This window comes from Pongo pygmaeus, chromosome 21 (assembly GCF_028885625.2).
Source record: "Pongo pygmaeus isolate AG05252 chromosome 21, NHGRI_mPonPyg2-v2.0_pri, whole genome shotgun sequence".
Classification (NCBI taxonomy): Eukaryota; Metazoa; Chordata; class Mammalia; order Primates; family Hominidae; genus Pongo; species Pongo pygmaeus.
In genome coordinates this window covers 50,321,108-50,333,240 of record NC_072394.2, presented here as the reverse complement: position 1 = coordinate 50,333,240, position 12,133 = coordinate 50,321,108, and the positions used below count along the sequence as shown (strand labels likewise).

Sequence of the window (12,133 nt, the reverse complement as noted above, 5' to 3'; positions counted from 1 at the left end):
AAAAGAGATTTAATGGACTCATTGTTCCACGTGGCTGGGGAGGCCTCACAATCATGGTGGAAGGCGAAAGGCGCGTCTTACATGATGGCAGACAAGAGAAGATGAGAACCAAGCAAAAGGGGAAACCCTTTATAAAACCATCAGATCTCATGAGACTTATTCACTACCACGAGAACAGTATGGGGGAACCACCCCCATGATTCAATTATCTCCCACCAGGTCCCTCCCACAACACGTGGGAATTATGGGAGCTACAATTGAAGATGAGATTTGGGTGGGGACACAGCCAAACCATATCAGATAAACAACATAGTTTGAGGATTACTCTGATTTGAGGTGGTTCAGGGACTGATTCGATGGCTAGAGTTTGTCTCCTTTTCAGCTGTCTGGCAGCCTCCAGTTACCTCCAGCAGAAAGTCTCAGATGGTGCTAATGTGCTTTGACTCCTTTCAACACCTGCTAATCTCACTTCAAAAGAGTGCGAGTGCGAGGGCACGCGAAACCTGGGAAGCTATTTGAATCAAGTTCCACTGATTCAGCTTTCTTTGACTTTTATTTGTACAATTAGCTCTACAGGGAAGCAATGTCCACTTTCCATTTATCTTTGGATAGGAAGTTTTCTTTTCCCAAAACATGTGTTTGTGTTTTTATTTTAAAATGAGGCCATTTAAAGAAGCACATTAAGCAAATAATCACTGAAGGGTTCTGCAGATTCAGCAGAAATCAGGGCCGTGGTCCTTGAATGGAAAGAGTTGGGAAATCTGAGTTTCGTGATGAGAAGCCCACACTGAACGGTGAGGGAGGGCAGAATTCACATCCCATCCCTGCCATCTTCTCTCTAGGTGGCCTTAGGACAGTAATGAAGCCTCAGTTTTCTCTGGGGCTAATAATAGTACTTGCAGGAGGGAGCCTTGGTGGAGGTTGATGGAGATTCCACAGAGTGCCCGACGCAGGACAGGTGCAGTGGTAGGATCAATCTAATAATGGTTTACAGTGTGGATTATGTATTCCAGTTAGTACCATGGCCAGGCTCTAGTCCCAGCATACTGCATCAACACATTTAATCCTGCACATCCATTTCATAGATGAGGAAACTGAGGCACAAAGGTGTTAATTTACTAGCTCAGGGTCTTTCAGCAAGTAACTCCAAAGTCCATGTCCTTAACCATCACACCACGTGGCACAAAGCAGGTGCCCAGCAAACAGTTGCTGCAGTGGCTCTGGCTATCATGAGGTGTATGTTTCTGCAGATGAGAGATTGAGAAGGAAGTTGCTGTTCACCCTCTGGTCCCGTGAAACTCACAGTTCTCATGTCAGATGACTGCATCGAGTGTGTCCCCAGCTCCCCTGAAATTGTGACTCTCAAAGCCACCTGGGAAGGAGGCATTGAGCGGAGCCTGCTTCCTGCTCCCAGGGGAGGTGCTAGAAGGGAGACGTGCTGTCCTGGCCAGCCTGACATAGAATACAAGTCCCTGAATGAAGTAAATTAGGGTGCACATCGGGGCAGCTGGGAGAGTTGATTGAAAGCACTATTTTCAGAGGCAGGTGGGCAAAGGGAGCAAAGAAATGATGCTGCACCCAGGAACTGGTAGCAATAGGAGCCCTTACTTTCCCTAGACTTGATGGGGCAAGAGGAGGGAGAGGTGAACTCAGAACTGGGGAGACACTAGAGCCAGGAGGGGCCCCCGGCAGGAGCTGCATCCACATGCAGAGACACGAAGGCTACTGCCTGGGGAGCTACTGCGTGCGGGAAGGGAATAAATGCACGGACTTCCCACCACCTCCCATGCTGCAGCCTCCCAGCTGGAAGCCAGAGAGCAGGGATGTGCCGACCGTGCCGTCTGTAGAGCTCAGCCTCCCAGGGTGCCAAGCAGAGCTGGGGGAGAAATGGAGCAGGAGGGACCCTTCCTGGGGTTTTTCAACCATAGCACTGCCCAGAGAACCCAGTGGCCAGCTCCTCGTTGGTGTCCGTGGAGGGTGGCTGGGGCAAGGCATCAGTGATGGACGCCTCTGAGCCATGTAGACCCAAGCTATGGCACGGCCCTGCTGAGTCCAGCTTCCTTCACTCTGCGGAACTCAAAGGACCTTAACAGAACCTCCATTCCTTTATTTATCTATTTCTTTGTGCCAAGGCCTGGAGACAGCCATGAATAACATAAGCCTGTCTCTGTCCTCAGGGAGCTGACCCCCTAGTGGGGAAGAATTGGACAATAAATAAGAAATTGCAGGCTGTAATAGTGATTATAAGAAAAATAAAACCGTTTATAAAATGCAGAGTGCCTGGATTGGGGGCCCCGCTTTAAATAGGGTGGTCAGGGCAGGCCTCTCTGAGGTGATGACGTTTGCTTTTTTGACAGGAAGAGCCAGGAGTACAAAGCAGGAGTTTGTTGTTGTTGTTGTTTTTGAGACAGAGTCTCACTCTGTCACCCAGGCTGCAGTGCAATGACATGATCTCGGCTCACTGCAACCTCCATCTCCCAGGTTCAAGCGATTCTCCTGCCTCAGCCTCCCAAGTAGCTGGGATTACAGGCATGTGCCACCATGCCCAGCTAATTTGTGTATTTTTAGTAGAGATGGGGTTTCACCTGTTGATCAGGCTGGTCTCGAACTCCTGACCTCAGGTGACCCACCTGCCTCAGCCTCCCAAAGTACTGGAATTACAGATGTGAGCCACTGCGCCCAGCTGCAGGAGTTATTTTTAAAAGAGCAGGTGCAAAGACCCTGGGGCAGACAGAAGCTTGACTTGCCCATTCAACAGAAAGAAGCCAGTAGCCTGGAAAGGAGAGGTCAGATCTCACGGGCCCGGGCAGCCCTGGTGAGAAGTTTGCATTTTATCCTGTGAGCCATGAGCAGCCAGGGAAGGTGCGGCAGGTGAACGCAGGACTGGCACTAAGGTGAGGCGAGTGCCTTGCACTTGTACAACCTGGGAGTGAGCACCCCCTTCAGTCTGTACCTGCACGAGGCACTGTTCCCTCCCCTACCCAGTGCTGTGATCTGATCTGTATTTTAGGAAGATCCCTCCGGCTGCCCTGGGAAGAATGGAGGATGGGGGCAGGGAAGAGGGAGGCGGGAGACCCCTCAGGCCACCTTGCAGTCTCCAGGAGAGATGAAGCAGGCAGCACATCCCCCTGCCAAACCCGGAGACCTTGCTGAGCCTCTGAGTCATGACTTTGAGCTGATGGCTGGGGTTCCCCCATGGAGGGCAAAGACAAACAGACCCTTCCAAGGTCACAGCAACACAGCCACCCCCACAGCACTTGGCTTCCTCCCAGCGCATCTGCAGGCTGTGGCTCTCTCGCTCACGCGCTCTTGTTTTAAATAAATGATACCAAAAGTCTATATCTGGACAGGACTTGAAGGCTCATTTCCTCAAGAAGTGAAAAAATGACCACAGCAAAGAGCAGGGTGAGATTCGAGACCTGCTTGAGCCAGAGTCGCGTCCCCGCCTCCCTGCACCCACCTTCACTGGTGACCTAGTCTGACGTGGGACCAGGGGGGTGACTGAGGGCACAGTGGCCTGTGGCAGGTCTTCCCCCTCCACCTTTTAGCACTCAATTTTCTCTATTGTCATTTCGTTTATTCTGCAACTTAAAACTAATAGGCTGGGCACAGTGGCTCACACCTATAACCCCAGCACTTTGGGAGGCCAAGGCAGGTGGATCACCTGAGTTCAGGAGTTCAAGACCAGCCTGGCCAACATGGTGAAACCCCATCTCTACCAAAAATACAAAAAATTAGCTGGGCGTGGTGGCAGGCACCTGTAATCCCAGCTTCTCCAGAGGCTGAGGCAGGAGAATCACTTGAACCCTGGAGGCAGAGGTCGCAGTGAGCCGAGATTGTGCCACTGCACTCTAGCCTGAGCAACAAGAGCTAAACTTTGTCTGGGGGAAAAAAAAAAGTACTAATAGGAGTACTTTTTTGCCCAACTACAAGATCCCTTAACAAGGGGCTTTCACGCACATCCCCAGCAGACTGAAATCTTACAACAGCCCTGTCTACCCATTTTATTCATGGGGAAACCGAGGTTCCAAACGGGCTTGCTCATGGGAAAACTGAGCCAGTGAGTGGAAGATCTGCCACTCACATGCCAGTTGTCCAGCCCAAAACGTCCAGCTCCAGGCTCTCGTTTAAACCCCTGATTGAATCCCCTGCTGTGGGGGAGCTGGAACTTCATCTCCCTCACCTCTGTACCCCCACGGTGCCGGCAGGTGCAAGAGGACCGCAAATATTCACCCCCTGAGACCAGCCCGCTGCTGTTCTCTCCCTGGGGACGATTTGTCTGTGGAGTTGGGTGGATTATTCAGAGACGGCTGTTATCTGACTCGGGCCTTGGGCTGCCACCAACACATCAGAGGCTCGCTGGATCCAGGGAAGAAATTGTTTCTGCAGAAGTGGCCACAGAAGGCTTTTCTGCCAGTCTGTTGACCAAGCAAATTGTAAAGACTTTGCTAACTTCAGCGGAGTTCGGTTTTCACTCTGCCATAGCCACCCCGTTCAAAGAAACTCCCATTGTTCATGCCAGCCGCCGTACAAATCATTATGCAAGAATGAGCAGCCGGCAGCCTTGACATAAATATTGACCTGATTCTTCCTCCTCCTCTAGATCTGCGAATAAAGAGGGACGAGGGAAAAGAAACAAAGCCACAGACGCAACTTCAGGCTCCGGCATCCCAAAAGAAGCACCAGATCAGCAAAAAAAGAAGATGGGCCCCCCGAGCCTCGTGCTGTGCTTGCTGTCCGCAACTGTGTTCTCCCTGCTGGGTGGAAGCTCAGCCTTCCTGTCGCACCACCGCCTGAAAGGCAGATTTCAGAGGGACCGCAGGAACATCCGCCCCAACATCATCCTGGTGCTGACGGATGACCAGGATGTGGAGCTGGGTAAGCCTCTGGGCCCCAGGGTGGCACCTCGGCCCCTCAGCGCAGGGTCCCTGGGTTAGGCTGAGGCTCCTGAGGCGAGGCGGTGGTGTTGATTCGTCATGCTCACTTTTGAGTACATTGAAACCAAGACACGGACCACCCACACGTGTTTGGAGTCACAACTGGGTCCTCAAGGTTAGGGGTCTCTACCCTTCTCCAGTTGCACAACCATTCCTGGATTTCTCCAAAGAGTTAGAGAGGACAGGTTGGGCGCGGTGGCTCACACCTGTAATCCCAACACTTTGGGAGGCCGAGGCGGGTGGATCACCTGAAGTCAGGGGTTCGAGACCAGCCTGGCCAACGTGGTGAAACCCCGTCTTTACTAAAACTACAGAAATGAGCCAGGCGTGGTGGCTCACGCCTGTAACCCCAGCTACAGAGGAGACTGGGGCACAAGAATCACTTGAATCCAGGAGAAGGAGGTTGCAGTAAGTGGAGATCATGCCATTACACTCCAGCCTGGGTGACAGAGTGAGACTCTGTCTCAAAAAAAAAAAAAAAAAAGATGAGACATGAGCCGGGAGCCAGATTTTGGAGGCTCTTGTGGGTTGTGGCAAAGACTGCCAATCATTGATCCCATGAAGGGTGGTCCCTCAGCCTCTGTCCACTCTTAAAGGATAACAGCCTGTTGTTGGTGGCAACAAATGTGAAGGTTGACTAGGTTAGCCTTGACAACCTGAATTTGTCTTTTAGCTACCAGGAAAAGGTAATTTACATAAAACCAAGTTGTTCCTTGCTATGCTTTGTATTAATGATCACAAGTATAGATTTTTTCCTCCGGGAGCTTCTCAGTGCAAAAAGAATTTGTAGCCAGGAAGCTATCAGAGCCCAGAGCTTTTATTGACAATTTGACACATAGGATACCTATCTCCTGGCAGCATTTAGAATGAGGCACATTTGATAACTATGGGGAGTCTGCAGACTGTGGCCAGAGAGGAGTGTTTTGTTTCTTGCAGAATTTTGCAGAGAGGTCTTGCAGGCAGCACCTGGACCTCAGAGCTTCTTGGTCTCACATTGTGTAGCCCCGATGCTGTTTCGGCTGTAGTCATGCCTAGAATTTCCGATGCCCTGCACGTTCGTTCATTCATCCAGCAGATGTTTATTACGCATTTGTTGCATTCAGTGCACTGTGTCAGGAGCCAGAGAACTGGGGGAGGCTCATTCAAGGTGAGGAGAACAGGAAATTCAAAGATACTGAGATAGAAATGAGCTCGGTGGTTTGAAGCAAAAAAAAAGTGCCAGGGAGCCGGAGTGGAGGGAGCTGGGGCCGTGATGGAGAGACATGAGGCTGAGGAGCCGACTTGGCCCGGGTTGCACCAGGCCTTGTGGCCATGGTGGGGACTTTGAGTTTGAGTCTTAGTAAAATAGACATGGATGAGGGGGCCTTAAGAAGAGGAAGGCTGTGACCTCACTTAGGTTCCAACAGGATCCCCCAGTTCTTTTGATGAAATTAAATTTCAGGGGTAAGGGCAGAAACAGGACACCCGTTCAGAGGCTGATGCCATGATAGGGCAGTGATGATGGAAGCTCAGACCCGGGTGCTAAGATGCGGTCCCACCTGATGTATGTTTGGGAAATGAACGGATCAATGGGTTAGGTTTGTGGGTTAAGGAAAAGATATGTTTCAAGGGCAACTACTAGATTTGGGGCCCGAATCAACAGGTGAGTGGCTGAATACCCACTCTTTGGAACAACACATTTTTGCAACATGATCCAGCTAAGTCTCATGTCTGAATCTGACTAAATTTTGCATCTGTGAATTGTGAATAAAACCAACAGTGTATGCAGATAAAAAGAAACCAAAGGCATATGCAGATATAAGGAAACCAACAGCGTATGCAGATATAAGGAAACCAATAGCAGGTATGAAGTAGACACAGGAGAGAGGAGAACAAAGAAAGCTGTAGCTGACTTAAAATACAGAGATTTCTTCTCTCCATTTGACAGATGGAAAAACTGAGGCAGAGAGAAGCCACTTGTCCAAGTTTGCACAGCTGGAATGTGATTAAACATGATTTGAGCTGGGTGCAGTGGCTCATGCCTGTAATCCCAGCATTTTGGGAGCCTGAGGATCACTTGAGGCCAGGAGTTCGAGACCAGCCTCGGCAACGTAGTGAGACCCCCGTCTTAACAAAAAATGTAAAAATCAGCCAAGGATGGTGGCACACACCTGTAGTAGCAGCTAATGGGAGGCTGAGGTGGAGGATCACTTGAGCCCAAGAGGTCAAAGCTGCAGTGAGCTTACGTCACACCACTGTTCTCTAGGCTGGGCAATAGAACAAAACCCATCTCAGAAAAAAAGAGAAAAACAAGATTTGAACCCAGTACGCGTGATCTTAGCCACTGCTCTGTTTAGCCAGGTTCCTGGGATGGATATTGAGTTGTTTTCAGATTGGTAGTGTGTGCGTTTGTTAGTTTTTCACTGTTACGGATATTGTTTTTGGAAATTTAAACAGGCATCTTTGCACAGGCAAGGGAGTGCTTCTGAAGGATAAATTCTAGGAGGTGGATGCGGTGGGTTTAGAGCCCCTGGTGTTCAGTGGCCTGTGTCGGCTCTTGCCCAATAGCATCACACAGCATAGATCAGGGCCTACAAGTCTTGCCCGCTGTAAACAGGCCAGACGTCTTCCACCAGCAGCACTGGGTTTTGAAGGAGGCTGAGCCTCCTTCAGGAGGTGAGGGATGGGAAGGTGGTTGTGGGAGAGGCATGATAGGCTTTTTATAAACCACTAGACAGACCCAGATCAATAATGCATGTCCCAAAAAAGCCCAGTACATTATCTCACAGTCTCTGCTACAACTGGCATGCAGCGGGTGGTCCTAAAAAATTTATCATTTGCTATTTTCTGCCCATCCGTGCAGCAGTTCTGACAGCCCTCTGGGCTGGAGACTTCTTGACTGAGATAATCCCAGGATTCTTTCCAGTCCCAGGACAGAGAACAGACGTCCATCCTCATTAGGGTCCGGTTGGGAGGACTGGTGCCAGATACACAAGACAAGGGGCTTGTTCTGTTTCCTAATTGTAAGGTTGGGGGGTCGGGGCTGTACCACGTATATTCGATTTTCCTTTCCCTGCACGCATTTGACTCCCTAAGCTGTCATTTGGAATTATCAAATGCCCAGGGGAACTGCTTCCAGGGCCATGCTAGTTCGTAAGTGGCCTAAATTATCATTACATGTTTAAAGTAGTTGGGGACATCCCTGTGTCTCAGTGGCCTCTGAGACCAACGGACTTTTGCTGGTCTTCCGCTCCAAAAGAATAAGAGGGAAGCACATGGAGGTAAAGGTCTCGTTTGCAGACGTCCTTTGTTCAGGGAGGCAGTTGAATCTTTGGGCTTTGCCAGGGTTTACTGATTTAATTTGATCTAAACCTCTGGGGAACCTCTGGGGCTCCGACAGGCTCTGACACCAAGAGGATTAAGACATGGTTCTGGCCTGGAGCAAGAGAATTTTTGCTGCATCCAATTCTGATCTATGACTTGAGAATTTCTTTAACTGGATTTATTTTTGAAGCGTAAATATTACTTTAAAAGGAACCTCCAAATTCCAACTGTAAAGGAAAAAACCAATACCCATTGCCTTCGGCAAAGGATCACTGTAAAACCAAACACAGTGAAAACCAAGTAGTGTTTTTAAATTTCAGCAAGGTGCTGCCTCCCAGAAAGCCGGTGTGTCTCTACTGTAATGAGGGTGATGGGCAGTTTTGGAAGCGGCGTTAAAGGTGAAGTAGCACCTGCCGAGACTTTCTTCTTGACCTGATCAGCAGGATAGAGATGAGAAAACAGAAGAACTTTCTCAGGCTTTTGTTGTGGGGGTCCCACTTACATGGGGACCACTTGGTGGTGGCTCTTGTATCAGAGGGTTAAGGTTACAGCCAGACTCCAAACCCCAGAATATCGGGGCAGATTCCCCAGTGCTCATTTTCCTGAGTGTTCACACCAGGCAGAGATGGGTGCCTTTTAGAGGCCCCTCAGATTGTCGGATTTGAAATGTGCCCCACGAGACTGCATGCAGTGTTTGCATTTCTTTTTTCTTTTCTTTTCTTTCTTTTCTTTTTTTTTTTGAGACAGTCTCACTCTGTTGCCCAGGCTGGAGTACAGTGGCGCGATCTCGGCTCACTGCAACCTCTGCCTCCTGGGTTCATGTGATTCTCCTGCCTCAGCCTCCCAAGTAGCTGGAATTGTGGTAGCCCGCTACCATACCCAGCTAATTTTTGTATTTTTAGTAGATTCAGGGTTTCGCCATGTTGGCCAGGTTGGCCTCGAACTCCTGACCTCAGGCAATCTGCCGCCTCGGCCTCCCAAAATGCTGGGATCGCAGGTGTGAGCCACCACACCTGGCCTGATCTTTGCATTTCGAAAGAATTCTTTGCCTCTCAGAACATCTTTATTTTTATTTGTCTATATTTTTTGAGATGGGGTCTCGCTCTGTCACCCAGGCTGGAATGCAGTGGCGTGATCACTACTCACTGCAGCCTCGACCTCCTGAGCTTAAGCAATCCTCTTACCCCAGCCCCCGAAGTAGCTGGGACTACAGGTGTGCACCATCACACCCAGCTAATTTGGGGAGTTTTTTGGGGTTTTGTTTTTTTGTTTTTTTGTTTGTTTGTTTGTTTTTTTAGAGATGGGCTTTTGCCATGTTGCTCAGGCTGGTTGCAAACTTCTGAGCTCAAACAATCCGCCCCCATCGGCCTCCCAAAGTGCTGGGATTACAGGTGCGAGCCACTGCACCCAGCCTATCAGAACATCTTTAAATGAAAATACTCCAAGTAAAGTTGCAAGGGTAAGAGCTGTCTCATTAGCCACCAGGTTCAAATCCTCACTCTACCATTGACTGTGTGTCCTTGGGAAAGATTTGCCCTCTCTGTGCCTCAGTTTACTCATCTATAAAGTGGAGATGATGATCTGTTTCCCTGGCGTTCTTGTGAGGACTGAATACCTGACACCTGTCATATGTGTGACAGTTTGCTCTCACTTGGGTTGTTAAAGCCATCCTCTGTTAGAGCACCCTGGGCCAATGCCACAGTGTTGTTTGTCTATAGCAAGCTTTGCATATCAAAACGACATTAAAATCTAAATGTTTCATGGCACTGAACAGCAACATTAGAGTCTCCTCCCAGCCAACACAGTGGGGTGAGTGCTGTCTACACTCATGCAGGTGAGATGGCGCCCACTCTGCCAGGTATGTGAACCTGGCTTGGTTACATACCCCATAATTTGAGTGACACTTGTCAATCAAGTTTGGCGTGGGTTCTTCTGCCATTACTGCCTCTGCTGATGAACAGAGTTGCACCATCATGGCTGGTGAAAAGCAACTGAGTGGTGGTTTTGGGGCCTGCAAAAGTGCCATGGGAACCAGCCTTCCACTGGATGTTAAAAACGCGTGTGTCACAACCACTCTCTGTCAGCCTAAATTCTCTCAGTTACGAGTGATGTAAACCCAACTCAAGCAGGATTGAGGAATCAAAAAAGGGACTTTATTGGACTCCTATGAATAAGTCCAAGTATACATTGAGCTTCAGGTGTGGCTGGATCCAGGAGCTTTGTCTCTGGATAGCCTCTGTCCCTCCATCTCCCTGAGCTCAGCTTTCCTCTAAGTTGGCTTCACTCTCAGGCCAGCTCTCCAGGCAGCATTCCTGGCATCACTAGACCCACATGAACACCATACAGGTGCAAGCCATCCCTGTGGAAAGAGAGCTGCTCTCACCTAGAAGGGAGTCCCCAAATTGAGTCTTTTTGGTCTGAGACTGTCTGGGACTTCTGGTCAACCAGATTCAGGGGAATGGAACACAATGGTTGGCCGGATGGAGTCACGTGCACATTCCTGGAGCCAGGACTGGAGCCAACCCCACTTGAACCACGAGGACTGGGATTGGGATAGAGCAGGTTCCCTAAAGGAAAATTCAGAAGCTAGCGCCAGAAGAAGGCAGGTAGCTGGTGTGCAGTCCAGTTAGAGAGATGCTTGTGACACCCTCACGTGGCGCTCTCTGAAGCAGCTGCTCAAACTGTGGACCAGACTCATTCATTCGGCAGGTGTTTCCTGAGCACCTACTGTATGCCGAAGGAGATCCAACAGCAAACAAACTAAACAGAGCTTACATTCTAATGCAAGAGTTAACAAGACACATCGAATCTATAGTACAAAAGAGAGCAGAAAGTGAGGAGGAGAATAAAGCCAGGAGGGGCAACCAACCAGGAGAAAGGTGGAGAAAAGGATCGCTGGGATTTTCTACAGGGTAGTCTCATTGGGAAGGGGAAATCTGAACAAAGAAGGTAAGGAAACCTGTCAAGGGGGATACCTGGGGAAGAGCACTCCAGGCAGAGGGAACAGTGTGTGCGAAGGCCCTGAGGCAGATGCTGCCCCAGCAGGCTCAGAGCAGCAAAGAGGCCAGAGCAGTGTGTACAAGGGAAGCAGGAAGAATGGACAGTAATAGGGAGGTGGTGGTTGGATGGACCGTGCAGGGCATCCTTTGAACGGGAGGAAGATTTTGGCTTTCTGAGTGAGATGGACATCAATAGAGGACATTGAGCAGAGGAGGACATTGAGCATCTGATTTGAGTCTTCATAGGACCCCTCTAGAAGAATAGACTGAATAGGTGCAATGAGAGCAGGGTGTCCAGTAAGGAGTCTACTGCAACAGTCCACGCATGAGATGAACCCAATGAGGAGTCTGTTGCAATGGTCCAGGCATGAGATGATGGCGGCTCAGACCAGAGTGAGGAAAGTAGTAAGTGCTGGTCATATTTCAAAGGTAGAGCTGATACAAGTGCTGATGGAACTGATGAGGGATGGGAAAGAAGAGTTGAGAATGACTCCAAGGTTGTGGCCTGAAAAACTATGAGAATGGATTTTCTGTGTACAGAGATGGGGAAAACCATGGTTAGAAGCTCTGGGCCGGGTGCGGTGGCTCATGCCTGTGATCTCAGCACTTTGGGAGGCTGAGGCGTGTAGATCAAGAGGTCAGGAGATCGAGACCATCCTGGCCAACACAGTGAAACCCCATCTCTACTAAAAACACAAAAATTAGAGGGGCGTGGTGGCACGCGCCTATAGTCCCAGCTACTCGGGAGGCTGAGGCAGGAGATTTGGTTGAACCCAGGAGGCGGAGGTTGCAGTGAGCTGAGATCGCGCCACTGCACTCCAGCCTGGCGACAGAGCGAGACTACGTCTCAATAAATCAATAAATCAATAAATAAAGCTCAGTTCTGGACCTGGG

At 49.6% G+C, this 12,133-nt stretch overlaps 1 protein-coding gene across 9 annotated transcripts in view; it reads left to right on the top strand.

Moving 5' to 3' along the window:
• SULF2 (sulfatase 2) overlaps positions 1 to 12,133 on the top strand; it is a 129,230-nt gene that overhangs the window by 24,483 nt on the left and 92,614 nt on the right. For all 9 annotated transcript variants that reach the window (XR_010125110.1, XR_010125109.1, XM_054466534.2 and 6 more), the window contains exon 2: positions 4,604 to 4,878. Coding sequence is in view for 7 of the 9 variants with exons in the window: in XM_054466534.2 (XP_054322509.1) it covers positions 4,604 to 4,878 (275 nt within the window). In the remaining 2 variants the exon portion in view is untranslated. The remainder of the gene's footprint in view (positions 1 to 4,603; positions 4,879 to 12,133) is intronic.